Source organism: Alosa alosa, chromosome 24 (genome assembly GCF_017589495.1).
Source record: "Alosa alosa isolate M-15738 ecotype Scorff River chromosome 24, AALO_Geno_1.1, whole genome shotgun sequence".
Lineage (NCBI taxonomy): Eukaryota > Metazoa > Chordata > Actinopteri > Clupeiformes > Clupeidae > Alosa > Alosa alosa.
Window position 1 is genome coordinate 12,747,808 of NC_063212.1, and position 20,583 is coordinate 12,768,390.

Here is a 20,583-nt window from a genome sequence, read left to right on the forward strand (position 1 = left end):
AGTAGGCTGGTATTGACTGGCACTGTGGCCCATCCTGGCTCGTGTGCTCCCAGACTGGAGCTGGGAGTCTGAGTGCAAAGTAGCAGCGTGTGGGTTCAACACCATAGCTCCAGTGTCCAGTGTGGACAGATACAGTTGACTGGAGATAATCTGATGTGTGATGTGTGTGTGTGTGTGTGTGTGTGTGTTTGTGTTGAGAAGCATAGGTGTGGGTGCAGGGTGCATGGGGTCATGTTGCCATGGACGCATTGAGTTGCACGCAAGAGGATAAGCAGGACTGACCTCGTCTCTCTCAGGTTAACAGAAGCCGGGTGCAGCATGCATGAAGAAGTGTGTGTGTGTGTCTGAAAACGCACTTCTCAGACACTCTGAGCGTGACAGAGTGTGAACCTGTGTCACAGTAAGATGGAATATTGTGAGAAAGGTCTGTGAAAATAAGTGTGTGTGTGTGAGAGAAAGAGAGTGAGTAAGTGAGAGAGAGAGTTGGTGCTCTGCTTGTTGAACTTTGGCTCTGGAGGCTGTGCAGGGCTTTCGTCTCGTAAAAATTCTTCCTGTCAGGCTGTAAACATGGCGTTAGCCAGAACCAGGCGTTTACACACAACAACTAATCCCCCTCATCCACATACACAGAGAGTGTGTGTGCAAGCCATGGAATCTCTACCACCAGTACTTCACAACTATTCCGTGGTGTACATTTTTTGCACACTGATTTCACATTGTGTACATTTCTTTTGGGGTTGTCCCTTTGAGTGTGTGTGTGTGTGTGTGTGTGTGTGTGTGTGTGTGTGTGAGGGGGTTGGGAGGGGGGTTGCATGTGTCCTCTTCTACAAACTGCACCTCATATAATTTATTGTTCTTCATTATATGTGTTAATGTCAGCTATATGCATATTACCTATTTGTTTGTATGCATGTCTATCTGTGTGTGTGTGTGTGTGTGTGTGCGCATGTGTTGTGCTGTGCTGTGTCTTAGACCATGTTAACAGGAAACCCTGTTGAGGTGTCTGTAACAGTGGTGTGTGTGGCTGCGTGCTCCTGTTGAGCTGCTCGTTTGGCTGGCCTGTCTGTCTGGGCCGCTCGGGGGCTCACTGTCGTCACACGCCACACTCACTGGAGGCCTGACAACAGGTGCTTCCTGGACAAACACAGAGCAGGTGCATCTCTGTCCTACCACTACCCCACACACACCCTCTCTACTCGACATACACACACACACACACACACACACACACACACACCCCTTGTTTCCCTTGTTTCTCTCTTTTTCACTCACACACACACACACACACACACACACACTCTCTCTATCTCTCTCTCACACACACACTCACTCTCTCTCTCTCTCTCACTCACTCACTCACTCACTCACTCACTCACTCACTCACTCACTCACTCACTCACTATCTCTCTCTCTCACACACACACACACACTCACTCTATCTCACACACACAGCTTTTCTTCCCCTTGTTTCTCTTTCATTCACATGGTCATTTTCTCTATTTTTATGCCCTTTGTAGATTCACTCAAAATACTCTTCCACTCATGACTAATCTTATTTCCTTTCTCTCTTCTCTTAACTATTTATAATCACTCTCACACACACACACATGTAAACACACAAACACACACACACATGTACACACACACACACACACACACACACACACACACACACATTTCTTTGCCAAGCAAGTTACAAGAATATAATACAAGAATACACACACACACACAGGTGGGCTTCTTGTTATTTCTATTCACTGGTTGCAGCAGGTGCGAACGGGCAGCAAAAACAACCCAGTGACTGACAGATGCCTCTCCGTGACCTTTCACCTCTGCGTTCATAAACCGCTGTGAGCATGTGCAAAGCTCGGGGCGTGATGTCTGTTTATTCTCGACACTGCATTGTTATAATCCATTTAAACTTGACAGAATCAACAACAGAACACAGAACATCATTCACGCACAACATACCGAACATTGTGTGTTTTACAGTACGTGAGATCAAACATTTGCAGGCACTTCCATGACCTTGAAATATAGCAGAAGCACCATCTTGCATCTTCAGAAATAGGTGAGGTAGTGTTTCTATGTAGAAGAAGCACCCTTAATGTGCTAATGAGAGCCCCTTACATTTCTTTGCCAAGCAAGTTACAAGAATATAATTTCAGGTAAATATAAATACACATTTTAAAAGAACACCATATAATTTATAAGACTTGCAAAAGTATACTGTGACCAGTGTTGCATTTCAGCTGGCTGCTAATGATTTAAGAGACCAGTGGATGGGGTTTCAGTAGATGGATCTGCAGCCACAAGTTTCCCCGTAATAAAATAGCGCCATAAAATAATTTATTTTGGCGAGAATCGGCTGTTCTCATCACTCACACACACTAAACAGATTTTTAACAAAGGGCTGAGCTTCTTTGAGCATTTTGAGATCATAATGTCTAAAGACAACTTATTGAAACAGTGGTACTGAATAGTGTCAAGAGCCAAAGAACAGCCCACAACTTCCCAAAAGCACCAATCATCTTTGTTGGTTGTCACCTGATGTAATTCATGTCTGGATCCACACGACTAGAGAGAACAATAATAGTCACTCGAAGCCTTTGCCGACACCTGTCCATTGCTTGGAAAAAGAATCATGAACTGATTGATCCTGGCCTCTACCTCTGAAATCTGAACATACCCCCCAAACAAAAACAAACTCTGGATGTTCTCTCTCAATCTCAATTCTGACATAATGAACACAGCAGCTTCTAAGCTCCTGATCTGGTCATGTGATGTCCTATTCTACTGAGCTGACCATTCGTATGCAGCCTGACCAGAGGCTTTAGCCATCAATGTGGACACACTTCATACATGAGCTCTCTCTCTCTCTCTCTTTCTATTTCTCTCTCTCTCCACAGAGACCTGAATGTAGAGGAACCGCAGTGTCCTTACCAGCTTCTAGGCGAGTAAAAGAAACATTGGCTAGTCATCCTCAGTCTTTGAGTGAGCAACGGTAGCTTTCAGTGCCAAAGCCTGAGCACTAGAGGTTTAGACGTCAGAAGTTCTCCCCTCAAAAGGTTAAATGAGGTTAAATGACTTCAGTGCATCACCTAAAGATATCTCTTATTGTCCATTTTGTTCCGGTCGGCGACGCCTCCTGCGTGCCCTATTTGTCAAACTGGGCTGTCATGAGGTGGAAGTGTGGGGCAGACTGTGGAGAAAAGGTGTTTCTTAGTGTCTAATGACACTGCGGTGGGTGTGAATGAGGGGTTGGGGGCATGCTGCAAAGCATTCTGGGTAAACTGGGGCGAGGTGGTCTCATGAGGACCGTCTGCTGTCGGATGTCCCTCATCATCATGTCCGTCTCGATGCGTGTGGTGCGTGTGCTTCTGGCGTCCACCATTGTGGTGTGAGTGCTGGGACTTGTGCTTGTGCGTGTGCGTGCGTGTGTGTACGTCGTGAGGTGTGTCCTGTCTCACGGTGTGCGTGTCAGTCCTCTGCCGGCTGGTGCGTGGGGTGTGTGTGTCCTCCCGTGGTCCTTCCTCCAGGTGGGGAGGTGTGTATTCCTCCGTGGAGGTGTGTGTGTGTCTGCTGCGGGAGGTGGAGTTCTCCTGGGCCACCTCCAGGCACTTGCCCTTCTTGTCCTGCCCCCTGAACCCCCGCAGCTTGGGGCTCCAGTGCTCCCTCCAATGGAGGGCAATGGTGGAGCGGTCCGCCACTAGCCGGTGCTCCCCGGGCGCCCAGTTACGCCCCCCTTCCTCCGCGCCAATCAGGAGGAAGGTCCGGCCCACCTGGAGGGTGGGGCAGCCGCAGCCGAGGTCGCGGTCCGGCACCCAGAGAGCCTGCTGGCCCCGACGCACGCGAGATGAGCCCACACGGAACACGGACTGCACCCATATCGAGAACTGCCACCAGGGCCCGGAACGTTCCATTCCTTTCACCTGCACCTTCAGAACTGCGAGAAGAGACCAGAGCCAGTTTAATCATCAGAGCTGTGGCACGTTGGCATTTGAGAATTCACATTACGGAGACGCAAAATTGTTATTGTTAGTTTCATGGTGTTGAACGTACCATAGTCCTTCAGACAAAATGTCTCCAGGTTCATTCTCACTTTCACTGATGAGGGGTGACAGTAAGACTGACACTCCTCAGCTAATAGAGTGATATAAAAAGTGTTAGAGAGAGGGCAAAGGAAATACAAAGAATATTTATGAGTGAGTGAAGGTCTGTCACTCTAAAATCACCTATAGTTCTGCCCAAGTAAACAATACATCACATGTATTTCAAAAGTTTGTCACTAGGGGGCAACATACAGCAATTCATTGACAGTGTTTTGAAGGATCCAAACTCTAAGAAAAAAATTATCAGGTCAAATAGGATAGTTCAGATGTAAGGTCAACGTAGGCTGCACTTACCCCTACTGTACTGAGGCTGGTAGACTGGAGTTGGGGCAACAACTTCCTGGATCTCTAGATAGTCAGGTAAGATAGATAGATAGATAGATAGATGGACAGACAGACGGACAGATAGAGATAGATAGATAGGTAGATAGATAGATAGATAGATGGACAGACAGACGGACAGATAGAGATAGATAGATAGGTAGATAGATAGATAGATAGATAGATAGATGGACAGACAGACGGACAGATAGAGATAGATAGATAGATAGATAGATAGATAGATAGATAGATAGTGAAAACCAAGATAGAGGAAACAGAAAGAAATATTCAAAAACAAAGACAGAATCGAGAGATAGAGAGTGAGAAAAATAGAGAGATAGGGGGAGAGAGAGAGAGAGAAAGAGAGAGGGAAAGAGATGGTGTAAGATTACTGCAATGAGAGATGAGTGTGTAATTGGTGTGCCTTTGACTTTGCCCTTCCTCATGCCTACACCTCCGCTGCACTGGAGCAGTAATCCCAGTAGCTGCTCATTAGTGCATACTGTGTGTGTAAGCCCCTCTGTGTGTTCCTGTAGGTGTGTGTGTCTTTGCATGTGTATGTGTGTGTGCTCTTGTAATGGGAGAAAATGTGAATATGTGTGCTATGTTTGCAGTGTCTGCCTTTATGGCTTTAGGTGCGTGTGGAATGCCTGTGTGCAGGGCGTGTATATGTGTGTGTGTGTGTGGTGTCCATCCGTGCGAGTGTGTGCATGTGTGTGGTCCTCTGGGGGGTCAAAGTGACCACCCTCCACTTCCCCAGCCAGCCTGTCCTTTGATTAGTAGACCTGCAGAAACCCAGACTCTCTGCTCTCTTCCTCACACACACACACACACACACACACACACACACACACACACACACACACACAGCTGTGAAAGTGTGTTTTTAAACGTCTGTCTTATGTTACACTGAGCAAGACACCATGGTAACAACTGTCCGTTAAAGTTAACACACACACGTACAAATACACTCAATCATGCCGCCCCAAACTCACGGCTCTGGCCAAGAATGGACTGTGGCGTTGGACTAACCATATATTACCCAGACATCTAACCTAATGCTGTGCTTCTGCCTTGCACTCTGACACAACTGGGACAGACCTGACACCCTACACCCCCACCCACCCACCCCTGAACGCTCAAACAGGGCTCCACAGCTCTTCAGTGGAAGAGTGGGAGTGCTGGAGAAAAATAGTAGAAAGGTGGTGAGTGAAAATAACTTCACCGTTAAAATTGTTTCAGTTGTGTATAGCATTCGTTTTTGCCCGAAAATAATTCAAATTTTAGACAAGCGGTCAAACTTGTCTCTTACAGAGGCCCAAGGTTTTGGTCTCATCTCTCTCTCTCTCTCTCTCTCTCTCAGACACACACACACACACACACACACACCAGGAGGGAGACAAACTCAAACACCTCGCTGGTGCTAATAATAAGCTCTCGTCTCATTTTCCAGTGATGAATAGCCAGTGTGTTTCCTTTTCCCGAGTCGTGCGAGGTGCGTGGGTTTTGTTTTTAACCGCGACTCTCCTTTGGTGGCACAGAGGGGCTCTATAAATAACCGCGGGTGGCCCTGTAAAAAAAACAAACAAGCTTTTCTTTCAGTGAGTCCTTTCGTCCGAAGAATTATGCATCTGCCCCGCCACTGACGAGCCCGTTTGAGAAGCGCAACAGGTGCGGGCGGTCGCCCCGCGGAAAATCACCTGACGCAGGCTTAAGACACGCAGCCGCCTCGCGCGACTCCCTCGGAACCCCGACATAACAGTGACACACGTGGATTATCGCTCAACTCGGTGTCGCTGAGCCTGCTCTGATGGAATAAAGTGCCTGAAAATCCACCGGAGCCGCATTCAAAGCTGAAGGAAGCCAACCAGCCTGTCCAGGAAAGCCGTTAAAGGCCTGGCGCAGTGTGGAACGCTGTTTTGCCATTGCAGCCATTCGCAGGAATGAGAGATGAGGCGCTAAGTGAATTAATCCAGACATCCAGCAAATCCACCTCACCCCGCTGAACCTCATAGAGGAGCGTAGTTAAAAAGCCTGGACTCATCTTATGAATTAGATTAATTAATTGGACTGAATTAGGACAAGAGCAATTGAGGTCATTGGAGAGATATGACAAGGGCAGGATTACATACAGACAGTTCGACTTGACATGTCGAAGTGCAGTCAGTCATCTGTATTTCCTATAAGCTTAAGATAAATGAAACACATTCACATACAAAATCTGCTAAGTGAATTTAAATATTTCTCTATGTAGACGTGTTGACTGATAGTTAACCCTATAAACCACACAAGCTCTTTGGGCAAACAGCTCAGGCATTGAAATGTGGTTCTTATTCAGACGGGTACTGCTTGCTTGACCTTGAATGACATGACACAGAAAGTACATGTCAGTTGAGACTGAACTGGGGCACTTACTTAGGCAGGGGCGCAGAGGCGATCTGCCCTGTTTGTACCCGGGGGCGCAACGGTTGCACCTCTGTCCCATCACCCCTTCCCGACACAAGCACTGCCCAGTAGACTGGTTACACCAGCGACCCACAGCACCAAGAGGATGGCATTGACATGCTGCATACCAGAGAAAAAGAGAGAGAGAGAGGGGGGGGGGGGGGGAAGAGAAAGAAAGAGAGAGAAAGAGAGAGAAGAGGGGGCAAACAGGATGACATATTAGTGAGGAGAGATACTGAGATGTAAATTGGGGCACATAAATTAAACTGAGACATACTGTAGTACATAATAAGATTTCAGGGTAGACCTACAAAAATAGAACATATATAAACCATATATATATATATACACCAAGGTAGTTTATAAAGAGTGTATCATTGACTATTGGCATTGGTGTAGGAGGTTACAGTTAAGGTGGTGTGCTAAAGACAGGAGAGGGAGGGAGCATTACAAAAGACACGGAATGTGCAGCTTGCGCCAGCCAGAGAGACAGTGACCAATCTCTGTTTAAGATCAGCTGCGCTCATTTAAACAAACCTAACACAACCCCCCCAAGTATGACAAACAGGCAGTCATCTCTCACTAGGATAAATCTCCGCCGGTCCTAAGTAGCTGGTATGCCATGCCAAATGTGAACGCAAATATTTAAACATAACTTGCTGTCTAACAGTTTGGAATGTCAGAGCAGGCGAGGAAAGTACTTGAAACTCAGGTATTAAATTATAAGTGTGAGACACAAAACATGACACACACATACACACACACACACACACACACACACACACACACACACACACACACACACACACACACACACACACATACATACATACACACACACACACATAGGCGGATTCCTTGGACACATGCACATCATCCCCAAACAGCAGAAAGGAGAGTTATATTTGGGCTTTAGTTGGGCCTCCACAGAAGCACGCCTAAGACATGTGACCAGTCAAAGGGCAAATGTCAGCGTGGATTCCAGTTCTCCCACCATAGCCATAACATAGACACACACTCTCTCCTGTACACATGTGTTTGCATGTACATTGTGCACACACACACACACACACACACACACACACACACACACACACACACACACACAAGCACGACGCACACACGACGCACACACATCAATCACACACATTGACGCGCTGTATACAAGACAATAATACGCGCACACCCGCACACACACACATATTGTACATACAATAAACTATCAAAATAGACCTCTGGGTATAAAATAAATGTAAACAAACAAACTCATAATGAATGGTAGACATCTACACTCATAAGCAATTGCACAACAATCTAACCTGTATGATAAGACATAATTAAAGCAATAAAATTCAAGAAGATACACACAAACACACACACACACACACACACACACACACACACACACACGCGACACAAACACACACACACAGTGACTGACGTTGGCAGGCCTTGCGGTGGGTCAGGGGCTTGCTCTGGTCTCTGGTGTAGCCGTTCTGGCAGAACTGGCAGTGGCGGCCGGCCGTGTGGTGTCGGCATTTGAGGCACACGCCGCCACTCTGCCGGCCGGACTGCTGGTAGATCTCCATACTGAACCGGCACTTGGTGGAGTGACCATTGCACTCACAGGCTGAGAGAGAGGGACGGAGAGCTTTGGGTTAGTGGATTTGGAGTTGGTGTGGTAATGAACTTATATATTGTATTCTATTTACTGTGTGTGGGTGTCACTCTCTCACACACTCACCAACACACTCACACACTCTCACACACACACACACACACACACACACACACACACACACACACACACACACGGCCAAGTAATGTTGGCCTGCATGTTGAAATATGGCTTAATTCCTGGAACATAAACTTCAACATTAAGACAAAAATTAAGACAGAGGATGTCCATATTACAGAGAAACAGCCACTGGAAAGACCACTGGCAAAATCAGTTACAAGCTTTTATGTCATATGGTGAACTAATCCACTGGAATAACATTTACTAACAATGAAATGTTGGCTACTGTCTTAGCTAACTGTCTTAGTTTTGGTTTTAGGTCAAAAGGAAAACCACAAGACTGACAGACAGACACAGGGTCATGACTCACGGACGCACGGGTGGGGTTGTGTCGGCGTGGCCCGATGCCACGGGCGGTCGTAGTAAAAGGGCTTGCACACGTCACAGTCTGGCCCCGCCGTGTGATGCTCGCACTGGCACACGGCTTGGCCCTGGTTGTCGCGGCGACAGCGCGAGGCGTGCCCGTTGCACTTGCACCTGCCCCCCACCTGCAGGTCGGACAGCGAGACGGGGGGACGGATCGGGGGCGCCTGGAGAGCGGACGGGCTGAGCGGAAGGGCGACGGCTCCTCCGCTCCTCGGTCGCGAGCCTCTCCCGTCTCCGTGGTTTCGCCTCCTCCGCAGCTCCCGGCTCCTCGAGCTCTTGTCCTGCGTCTCCACTGACCAATCGCAGGCTCCGCCCTGGCAGGGCTTCCAGTGCTGGCCCTCCTTCTTCCGCCGGCGCCCCTTCCCCTTCCTGGGCGAGGAAGGGCTGCCGGTCGCCGTGGCGTCCCCGTCGTGCTCCTTCCTGGTTGTGTTTTGCGTCTCCTCCTGGGAGACGGACTTGTTGCTCCCGTTCCTCCGAGCAGCTTTCTCCTCCCTCTCCCCTCTCCGGTTCTCCTTGGGATTCTCCACCTCGATTTTCATCAGTGTTTTCCCCTCCGTGCCCCACAACAGTCTGTCTCCTCCTCCTCCTCCTCCTCCTCCTCCTCCTCCTCCTTCTGTCCCGTTCGCCCTGAGCGACGCCGTCACCCTTTGTCCCTGCCCGCCACCTCAGGACCCCTCCCGTGCTCCCGCCCTCGCTGGACTTCCCGCTGGCCACGCCCTGTTGGCCGGCCCGCGCCTGCGGCTTGTGGAACACCACCCTGATGTCCGTGGCCGTCACCCAGTCCTGGAGCACGGGGCTGAAGTCCAGGTCGGCGGCCGACGGCCGTCCGTCCAAAGTGGAAAAGGCCAGCACGGCGCCGCCGCGGTGCTTCTGCAGCGGCCTCGGGTCCGAGCAGAGGGGCTCGGTCTCCTGGTGCCGCGTAAGCGCCACCGACTGCGCCGGCTGACCGAAGGCGTCCGGGCAGTCGCTGGAGTAGTACTGCAGTGGGCGCCAGCTCTGGCCGTGGTCCATGGACTTGAGGATGGAGATGGAGAGGCCCTCGGAGAGCTCCCCCTGCTGGCAGAACTGCAGGCTGATGTAGGTGATCTCGGCTGGCGCCCAGGGGCACCGCTACGCCCAGTCAGCTTTTCCTGCCTCCCGCCAGGCAGGTGAGGTTATGCGGGTTGTGGAGGTCGGTGAGGGAGCTCACGTTCCTCTCCGGGGAGGACCCTGCCCAGCTCGGGTGGCTGGCCACCACCGGGACCCCGTAGGCCGCATTGATGAACTCGGACAGGCAGTGGCGCGGACGCCCGTCCAGGTGGTAGCAGGGGTCATGGGGGGAGGTCCAGCGGAGCGGGGAGTGAGAGAGAGGGGTGGGGGAGAGGAGGGATGGGGGGAGCAAGACAGAAAAGAGGAGGAGGAGGAAAAGGAGGAGAAGGGAGGGAGGGGAGTGAGCAGAGAGCATGATGTCACCCAGCCTGGAAAAAAAAAAGAATGGAAAAAAAATTGCTTTTCAGAAATACTTTTAAAAGGTTGAAGGGAATTCAAGGTAAAACAATAAAGAAATAAAAGGAAAGGAAACATTTTTAAGGATTTATACAAAATGCATCCAGTGTCACGGGTGGACAATGTATCCATTTCCCTTTTGACTGACCACCTGGGGGTCTATTGAAAACATCTCAGCTCAGATGCAACCAGGTCCAAAAGTCAAAGCACCACCGTTTTACTGCCATAATCCCAACCAGCTCTCAACAGGATCTCTGAGGCAACGGATCAGGAACAAGGCCTTTTCAAAAGTATTCATCTTAACATTTTGGAAGGGGCAAGGGGGAAAAAAGAAAGAAAAAAAAAAAAGGATGAGTTTTGGATGAGTGAAGGGAGTGAAGGATCACAGAAGGATCCGGGTGGATGACAAAAAGCTGGAGGAACAGCTGGCCCTGACACAGCAGCAGTCACATGAATCATATTTACGACCCTCCACTTGTACTAGGTAAGGAAGTGTCTGAATGGACAGAGAGAAAGAAAGAAGTAAAGAAAGACAGAGAGAGAGAAAGAAAGAGAGAGATAGAGGGAGAGAGAGAGAGAGGAAAGGAGGAAGCAGCAGATTCAACTTTTTTTTAATTTACCCTTATGTCAAAAACAATCTACCAGTGGTAATGTGTGTTTATCATGCGAGTGAGGAAACATTTAGGAGAGCAAGTCAAAGTCAGTGGGAAGGAGGAGCTCTCAGTGGACACACAAATGACAAAGAAGGCATTGAGTAAGACGTCCACACGAGTGGAGTGAATGAAGACGAACCAATAGATGGACAGAGAGAAAGAGAGAGCCAGGGGGATGGCAGGAGGAAGACCGATAGATGGATAGAGAGAAAGAGAGCGAGAGCGGAGGAAGACAGGCGGATGGACAGAGATTAGAGGGAAAGATCGAGCGAGAAGATTTATAGCGCAAATGCGAGCCATGCACGTTGGGCTTGAGCCCTCATCCGGCCGCTTCCTCCAACAGCACAGACGTGTGTGTGTGTGTGTGTGTTTGTCTGTGTGTATTGGTATGAGAGAGTGTGTGACTGTGTGTGTAAGTGTGAGTGTGTGTGTAAGTCCCACCACTCGAAAGAATCACTTTTTCTCTCCCTTTACGAGACGCTGACACAAGGAATTTATTTATCTGTCGACGTGCGATCCGATACCGGCAAAGTTAGCGGGCGATCTCGGGTTAGGGACCTACTGAACAATGGGACTACTTTTCCAGCCAGGGTGATCTACAACTGTGACAACCTGTTGGGTTTTAAGGCCTGAGAGGGCCAGAGGGACCAAGGGCCTGGACAAGAGAAAGATAAATAGAGAGATAGAGATACTGATATATGGAGGGAGAGAGAGAGAGAGAGAGAAAAAAGAAGAAGGTGTGTAAAAAACAGTAGCCTGTCTAAATACCCCTTTGTTTCTAATCTCAATTAAAAGAAAAACAACTAAACATCTATTTTGAGTGTTGCCCTTGGAAACGTCACGCATCCTGACACGGCTGTAGGTAGCAACAGCGCTGGTGTCTGTGTGAGTAGAGTGGGGGGTACTGAGGGTGGGGCAGGTGTTGAGCGGCCCAACTGTGACTCCCGTCTCGCCGCGGCACATTCCGGGGGTCCGGTGCGCAGCCCCCCTGGGCATACCACACGTGTTGCGACATGCCCCTGGAGAAACCGGATCAACCTGCGAAAACGCTATCCGGATTAATTAATCGACTGATAGATCGAGTCTCAGGCGGACGAGAAGGCGTCAGTGCATCGGCTCATGACTCGTGGTGTAAGCTCAAGGCAGCGGTGAAGTCGGGACCGGCCAGGACGGTGAAAACATATCGGGACAGTCATGAGCCGGTAGGAGTGTTGGAGTCAACCAATACTGAGACATAACATCTGATCCGAAGGCTATATTTCCACAGCAGGACTGAGGTAAGAGTGGGATTGTTAAAATCCATTTGCAGCAAGAGAGGTCAAAGGTCACCAGCCAGGGAAAGGCTACACTGATACAGAAGTAGTAATCAAGCTTTATTATTTAGAGTATCAATCAGTAGCAATCAAGCCATGTTATTTACAGCACCAATCAGTAGCAATCAAGCTACGTTATTTACTGTACCACAGGTGCTGCGAGTCTCTGAAGCAAGGGCGTCCAAGTTATTCAATATAAATAATTGAAGGATATATTATTACCAATGTTAGACTGGGGGTATGGATGAGTGATGTGACACTGCAGCTTTAAAGACTGAGCCAAGCTTGTCACTGAGGCCCCCCCTGGAGAAGGACACAGAGAAAGAGAGTGAGAGAGAGGTGCAGGTGTCCAGGGCATGCGTAAGAGGGGTGGCTATGGGGGCAGTGTGCGCGTCCAGCCGGGTGACAGTAAGGGGACGTTGGATGTTATTCAGAGGGGCTGTAGGTCTATATAGTGGCCGGGTGGAGGAGGGTGGGGGGCATTCCTGAAGCATGATCTGCACTTGTTCTAGGGTACATGACATTGCTAATTAAACATAGCTCATTACAAGTGCACGAAGGATTGATGGTCCCTAGAGGGCGCACTAGTAGGGCTAAATTGAGCCTCGTTTAGACTCCGGGCAGATCGTCTCCTAGTCTGAGGTGGGGGGTGGGGGTCTGGGGGGGACGGGAAAGGGGCAGGAGGCCTGGCTGGATAGGGTGTCTGTGATTTGTCCTATGCTTTCCATAAATTCACACTCAGAGCAGGTCGGAAGGCGACGGCTGGAGGTCGGGCCCACCGAGGTCTTTAAAGACGATACGGACGCATCCGTGCGTTCCCACGATAAGTCATCGGCGAGTCAGGGAGAAATGAGCAAAATTACTTTGTTTGCGTGCTAGGTGTGAGGAGTAATTAGGGCGGCTTTTTTGTGTGCATGCATGCGCACGCACGGGACGGCCACGAAGCGTATAGAGCAGCGCGCGCGAGCCGCAACACACATATATAGCCTAGTCGACTGTGACCGGTCTTCTCTCATTGCTTCACGTTGCACCACTGCTGTCTCAAGAGGGCCAGTAAACATAGTGATAACTGCTTCAAATATTTCTTGCAATAATTGTATTCCAAACAAATTGTATCTGCTGTATAACAAAACATGAAACAAATATTACTAGCAAGACATGTCAGAACAGCAAATAAATTTGTAAAGCAAATTAAAAAAACAACACATTCCAAGAGATGCAGTAGGCCCCCCAAACAGCAGCAGGTTTATTTTTAAAATCATGATGTCAAAAGGTGAGCTCAACACTATCTCCGTCCGAGAACCTTTAAGGTCCAGGGCTCTCCATGGCAGAGGCCTGAGAGGGTGGGCTGGGGCGTCTGAGCTCTAGAAAAACACCTGATGACAGCCGTCGGCATGTTTACAGCCTGCTGAGACATGGCCCTGGCTGGGGATGGTGTGTGTGTGTGTGTGTGTGTGTGTGTGGAACCAGCAGCTCTTGTTAGCAAGACCTTTCACTGGACGTCTCGCTCTCCTCCCAGGGGCCCTTGGGAGTGATGCTGCCCAGGGCCTAAGAGCCTGTGGTGGAGTATTAGCACGGGCAAGCCTGGGCAGTTGGGGGCAGTTGAGCGTGCCAACAGCTCTGCAAGCACAAACATTACACTATGACATCAACGTTGCCTTTGTACATTAAATACATGGGAGTCTAAAGCAGTGTTGCAGACATTATATATTTTTTCCACATTCTTATTAATGCCATCAAATAACAAGAAGACTAAATAGAGTGCCATGGTATGAGCAATGTATTATTCTACTATACATTCTGTGCAGTCCATATGGACTAATCTGTTTTAGCAAACTACTCTTTATTAAAGTATATCGTAAGCAAATATGCATCATATACAATTACATATATGATACATGCACATATTTATATGTGTAAAGTAGTGAATACTCTTTGGGCAAGCAGACTAGAGAGGTGGGGGGAGAAGATTTATTAGCAGTGGTATAATTACACATCTTTTAAAAGGAGCTGGAGCATCTTAGCATAAAGATCATCCTACAGCACCGGAGACTGCGGTCAAAGTCAAACCGCCACTGGGCAGCCATCGGTCCCATTTAATCCCACAATAAACATGAGCAGTAAAACTTGTACATGGCTGCAAACACGGCACCAACAGCAAACAGCTCAGCTGGGGAGCGTTTAAAAAGTCAGGGTGTGTGAGTGTGTGTGTGTGTGGGGGGGTATCGGTAGCGAGGGTAGAGGGAGGGTAATACATGTCTTTTCCACTGTATCAAAAGCACACCTTTTTACTCTCTTTCTCTTTCTCTCTCTCACACACACACACACACACACACACACACACACACACACACACACGCACACACACACACTGCATCTCTGCTGTTGCCCCTCTCAGTGGTCCAAATCCCCGCACTGTGACAGGGGCTTGTTCGGGGTTGTTCAGCATTGTCGAGCAGATGAGCAGGATTTGGGCTGTCTCACACGTTTTAATGCGTTAACATTCCTCGTCATGGAGAACACACCCAGCCAGAGACCACGAAACACAGCCCAGGCACGGCTCATTTGTACACACACACATGCACACACACACACACACACACGTACACACACATGTACACACACAATATTTCTCAGTGCAATTTTTTTTCTATTTTCCTCTAGCGCGCACACACACATATATGATATCCACATTCATCTTGCCATGGGATAATGGTGTTGCATTAAAAATGCAATTACACAGCATCCTTATGTCAGCATGAATATTTGGGTTTTCCCAAAGCATACATGCATGCCACTAAATTGGCACAATCCATCTTGTTTTACGAGCTCATGTTGGCTTTAAAATAAATTAAATCTCATCTGTCACTGACACAGATGGTGTTTCACCAAAACAAAAACATAAGCGCTCTCTCTCTCACATACACACACACACACACTTTCTCTACCACACACACATGGACAGAAAGAAAGACTGAGCACCTGTTAACTCTTGTCAGCAACTCAAAGCAACACCTTAATTTTAATTTCCAATTGTCCTTAGCCTGTCCGAAACACAACACTGACCACTGAGGTCATGCAAACAAAGGACAAGGGGAAAGAGAGAGAGAGAGAGAGAGAGAGAGGAAACCCCATGTATGTTCCCCTGATTCCCATACAGCATTCCTAGTCTGCTCCCAGGATGTTATTCCACTCTGAAGAGATTCCTGCCGCCCGGTTTTAGGTGTAATAATCTAATTTTAGTGGGGCTGGTGCGGGAGGCGCAGAAAGCGGATCATCACCATGTTCACATCTTTAGCCAGGAAGACCGCTGGGCTTCTGCTGCACACCTTTCTGTTCACACGACTGATGTACACAGCCTGTGGTTTGATTACATGCATAGGAATACAGATAGATATGGATCAAATTCATGGGATATAGGCTAGGCCATCTGTCTGTTTTCAGCCTTTTATAAGACCTAATAATAATAATAATAATAATAATAATAATAATAATAATAATAATAACAACAACAACAACCAGAGAGCTTATAATTTCGCTTAGTTTTAAATCAAACTTATTTTGGAGCTGGTCAACTAGGGCCTTGTGGAGTATACGCCTGGATTTCATTTGCAGATTGCCCAAATGACAAATGCACAGTATCGTAGCGTATAGGCTACAGGAGAAATTATGGCACATACGCTTCATTTAACCGAAATCATATTTGTCTTGACAGATCTGGCAACGTTCGCAAGGCAGTGGAACTGCTTCGGTGAAGGCACATACCTTAAAATACTGCACACCTTTCTGTTCACACGACTGATGTACACAGCCTGTGGTTTGATTACATGCATAGGAATACATACTTCTTTTTAAAGAGACCCTTTAACCTTGAGCGGCTTGTTGTGTGTGGCTTGCGCTCAATCACAGCTTTCTGTTAGAAAATGTTTGTGGTCATTGGCTCTGTTTGAATAAATAAATTCTTTAGTTTAGATAAAAAAAATGAAATTGCACTGAAAGAAATTTCAGCGAACTGTGAATCATAAATAACCATAGATTTTAAAAGAGTACTAAAGGTCCAAGGATGTCCTGATTTATGAAATATGTGTCTTCGCCTCTCTTTACATTTATTAGGACTAACCATACTGTATCATACACTTCTACATTTATTGGAGCAAAATGCCATTAAGCATTAACTAGGTGAGATGAATAAAATGCATGCATGGTGCATAAGGGAGGGAAAAGGAGCACCATTGAGTGCAGTTGCAAGGGGAAAGTGGACACACATCCATACACTCTCCCACGCTACTTTAATGCTAGTTGGCAGTGGGGTTCCCTGTGAGAGCTTGCTGCTCTGGGCTGCAATATTGAAAAACAGATGCAGATGAAATGGAGGTCCGAGATTTCCCATGTCCCACCCATGCCAAGTACAACACAACCAAATGAACAGGAAGGAAAGGTGGACACTTTTTTCCCAGGGTGAACTCCAGTGATTAAGCACACAGATTGTGTGACTCTTAGTTGGAGTTGACCTATGTAGACTATAATTGAGAAATTGTTACAATGTTTGCCCTCCAGAATAACCATCAACATGCAATGGCTTTGACTTTTGGACAATTTTCATAATGTGATTTTTAGCCAAGAGAAGGCCTCTAAACCAATTTTGTGAATTGTAGTTTCTTGTACTTCCACTATACATTTTAATCCATTATATTAGCTAGCTGAATGTAAAAACAGTGATATTTTTATTTTCACATGATCGATTTAGAGAATGATCGACCAATGAAACCGGCAAGGGGTAAGGTGTTTGGGAGCACGGTCATAAAACACAGTAAATAACAAAACATCACATCTGAGGAAACTTGACAGGTAATAACTGACCTAAGTGCGAGGGAAAAAACAGCTGGCTTTAGTTGGAAACAACGGAAATGAAATTTCTCCAATAAAACAACATGCAGCTCATAGGGACACACCGCCGAGGAAACAATGAAAATATTTGCTCACACTGCACAGGTGCAAAATGTGTTTTCATTTACAAACAATACAAATTAAAGATGACCTATGATAAAAAAAAATATGACCTATAATAAAATTTACCTACTAGATTTAATACATAATAACTTTGAAAATACGCCACAATGCAACCTCTTTGGCCCGCTGATATAGACTAGGCCATCTGTCTGTTTTCAGCCTTTTATAGGCCTAATAATAATAATAATAATAATAATAATAATAATAACAACAACAACAGAGAGCTTATAATTTCGCTTCGTTTTAAATCAAACTTATTTTGGAGCTGGTCAACTAGGGCCTTGTGGAGTATACGCCTGGATTTCATTTGCAGATTGCCCAAATGACAAATGCACAGTATCGTAGCGTATAGGCTACAGGAGAAATTATGGCACATACGCTTCATTTAACCGAAATCATATTTGTCTTGACAGTTCTGGCAACGTTCGTAAGGCAGTGGGACTGCTTCGGGTGAAGGCACATACCTTAAAATAATTATGGCCAATTCAAAAGAAATTTCCCAGCATTCAAACTGTTATCATTTCCTTGTCCAGCCCATTTATCGTAATTTCAGGTAATTGCTCACTGTAATTTCTGTGTCTGCACAGATTATTTATTGCGTCCATGTCCTTATAGCCTAAAAGACTGACAAATATTTAGAACTTCTCTTACACTGACCTGGAGAGGGAAAATGGGCCGACGTGAAGTGTTAATTTTTCATAAAATGTCTAACTGCTGTGGTCAATAAAACGTGGCGTTTGTCGAGAAATTACTTAAGATATTCGCATAATTACATCCCTGACGAAACAGAATAAGAGGTACTAATCTGGCACAAGACATAACATAGTTTAAATAATCAATACTATTACAATATTGAGTCAGTGCGAATAACATAATGTACTGGATTATTTTGCTTTTTTCTTGTTGTGGTATGGAGAGAACCCTGGTGGTCTTACTAAATAAATTGTTTGATAGCAATGCCTCCCCTCGAGTGACAAATAACTCCCTTTGTATCTGACAAATAGGCCTAACAAATTACAGTGCTGAATGTTTTCAGTAATCTTCTTTAGGCTATAATGTCCAGTCGGAAATCGCAGTAGCCTAAGCCTTTCTTGAGAAATGCCGAACGAAGAGGATGTCTGTAATATTAGTAACCTTTCTGAGAAGGAGAGTGCATCATTAATCTTACGTCACAAATTTGCTTTAGCCTAAACATCCTCAAAACTTCAGTGAAGGGTTTCAAAGTCATCCGATTTTGTTAGAATACACCCCTGTGTAGCCTACCTATTCTCGGCTATTTGTCCAGTGCTGGAGCGTAATGCGCGAACTTTAGCACCACCATCACCGGGTCTAACTAATCAACTTGTCAATGCCTGGGTGCCTTAGATTCTAAATTTAAAACTCTAACCTACAGAGCAGAGAGACTTAACGCGACACGGGGGAAACCGCTGTCTAAAAAGGGCGATTAAACACTAAAGAGCAAATGCCTGGTGCACTCACCATGTGCGTCTCAATGCGTGATCACCTTCTCATGCGGACTTGATCAATTCGCGCCGACGGCAAATGGACAGCTATCCAGCTGAGCTGAGCCGAGCGCTCCGGAGCGCGGGGGTCGTGCTCGCCCGCCACGGCAGGGGGCGTCTTGCCCTGACGTCAACGCACAGGCATTGGCACACTCGACTAACATCTGCACATGGGCTGGAGCAGAGGGCGAACTCAGCGCTGGCGGGTATTTTAAAGATGCGAGGGGGGCTTAATGTTGAAAGGACGCGGGTCATTAGACCGCATTTAATCACCGACGTTACGCTTGTTTGGATTTATAAAAACACACACTTGAAATAACACTTGCGCAAACATCCCAGGAAACCCCCACAGATGTGTTCTCACATGCAGCGGCGCTGCAGATGAGCTAAAGCGGAGTCAGATGGAGGAACGATGCGAAAGGAAAGGGGGGTGGAAAGAGAGGGAAAAGTAAATGTCACGTAAAGAGGAAAAGAACAAGTGAATTTGAGGGTGGAGAGACGAAGTCACTTTCCCAGAGAACCCCGTAAAGCTGATTGATGACTTCCCTCGAGGAATGCGTCCCAGGTGTGTGTGTGTCTGAGTGAGACTGTCAGTATATGTGTGTGTGTGTGACGACGCCAAAGAAACGTTTAGAATTGATTTTGTTGGAAAGTTGACAAGTGCCATAAAACCAACTCCTTCGGCCTTATTGTGCATCATATCAAATTCTGACACGTCACCTTTGTGTAGCGCAGTTTTCACACACACCACAGCTTGGGGCCACGGTAGGTGGAAAACCTAAGTTTTTGCAAATGCTGGATCAGTTACCTCGAGGCAAACAGATGGGTCGATAGGCGCAGAGGAGAATTCACAGACGTTTGGGGATGTCTGAAATCGGTCCAAGAAAAAGTGAAAACGCACCGCGGTTTTATAAACTACAGAGGTGCGAAGGAGAAGACTACTGTGGCTCCTCACAGAATGTAACCTTCTCCACCGCCCCCACCCCCACGGCCCCTGCGCGGCATCTCAAACTATCCAGAGCAGCATCTGGTCCAGAAAAGCTCAACCTATGTTTGTGTTGGAAAGATGCGGTTACCATTCTTCTTTCTGCTCTGCGGGGTAAGCTTCAGTGTCTTCATTTACAACAAACGCTTTATTTTCAACATGCCAGTATTTTGTTCGGGTATGTTTATAAAAGTATCGGCCCTTCGAGTGCAAATAAAATGTGACTGAACTATATCAAATTACACTGCTTCAGTAAATAATAGTTTCCATCGAAACATTTGGTATGAAGAATGCGCCCTGCGAAATATCCCGAGGCGTGGAGTGAAAATAAACAAATACAATAGGGCGTTGATTCCATCGGCAGCTGTAGACATCTCAATTAACATTACAACACTTCACTAAAACTGACAACAGCTATAATTTATTATTATTTTATGAAGTAAATTCCAACCGTTACTGACAAAAAAACATTCCATGACGACGTTACAAACAGAAAGATACATCTAACGTATCTTGAAAAGCAAAAGCATCCATGTCATAGACAGACTACATAAGAAAAACAGATTAAAAACGCAAAATCTTATGATGGCAAT

At 46.8% G+C, this 20,583-nt stretch overlaps 1 protein-coding gene across 1 annotated transcript; it reads right to left on the reverse strand.

Annotated features, from left to right (window-relative positions):
* Positions 1 to 1,809: 1,809 nt before the first annotated feature.
* On the reverse strand, positions 1,810 to 19,077 carry ntn5 (netrin 5). Its single transcript, XM_048236999.1, is given in 9 exon segments — positions 1,810 to 3,946; positions 4,063 to 4,143; positions 4,407 to 4,460; positions 6,849 to 6,998; positions 8,320 to 8,508; positions 8,987 to 9,563; positions 9,610 to 10,132; positions 10,134 to 10,499; positions 18,983 to 19,077. Coding segments are annotated over 8 exon segments (2,709 nt in total). The 5' UTR covers positions 10,487 to 10,499; positions 18,983 to 19,077; the 3' UTR covers positions 1,810 to 3,164.
* Between the last annotated feature and the right edge of the window lie 1,506 nt (positions 19,078 to 20,583).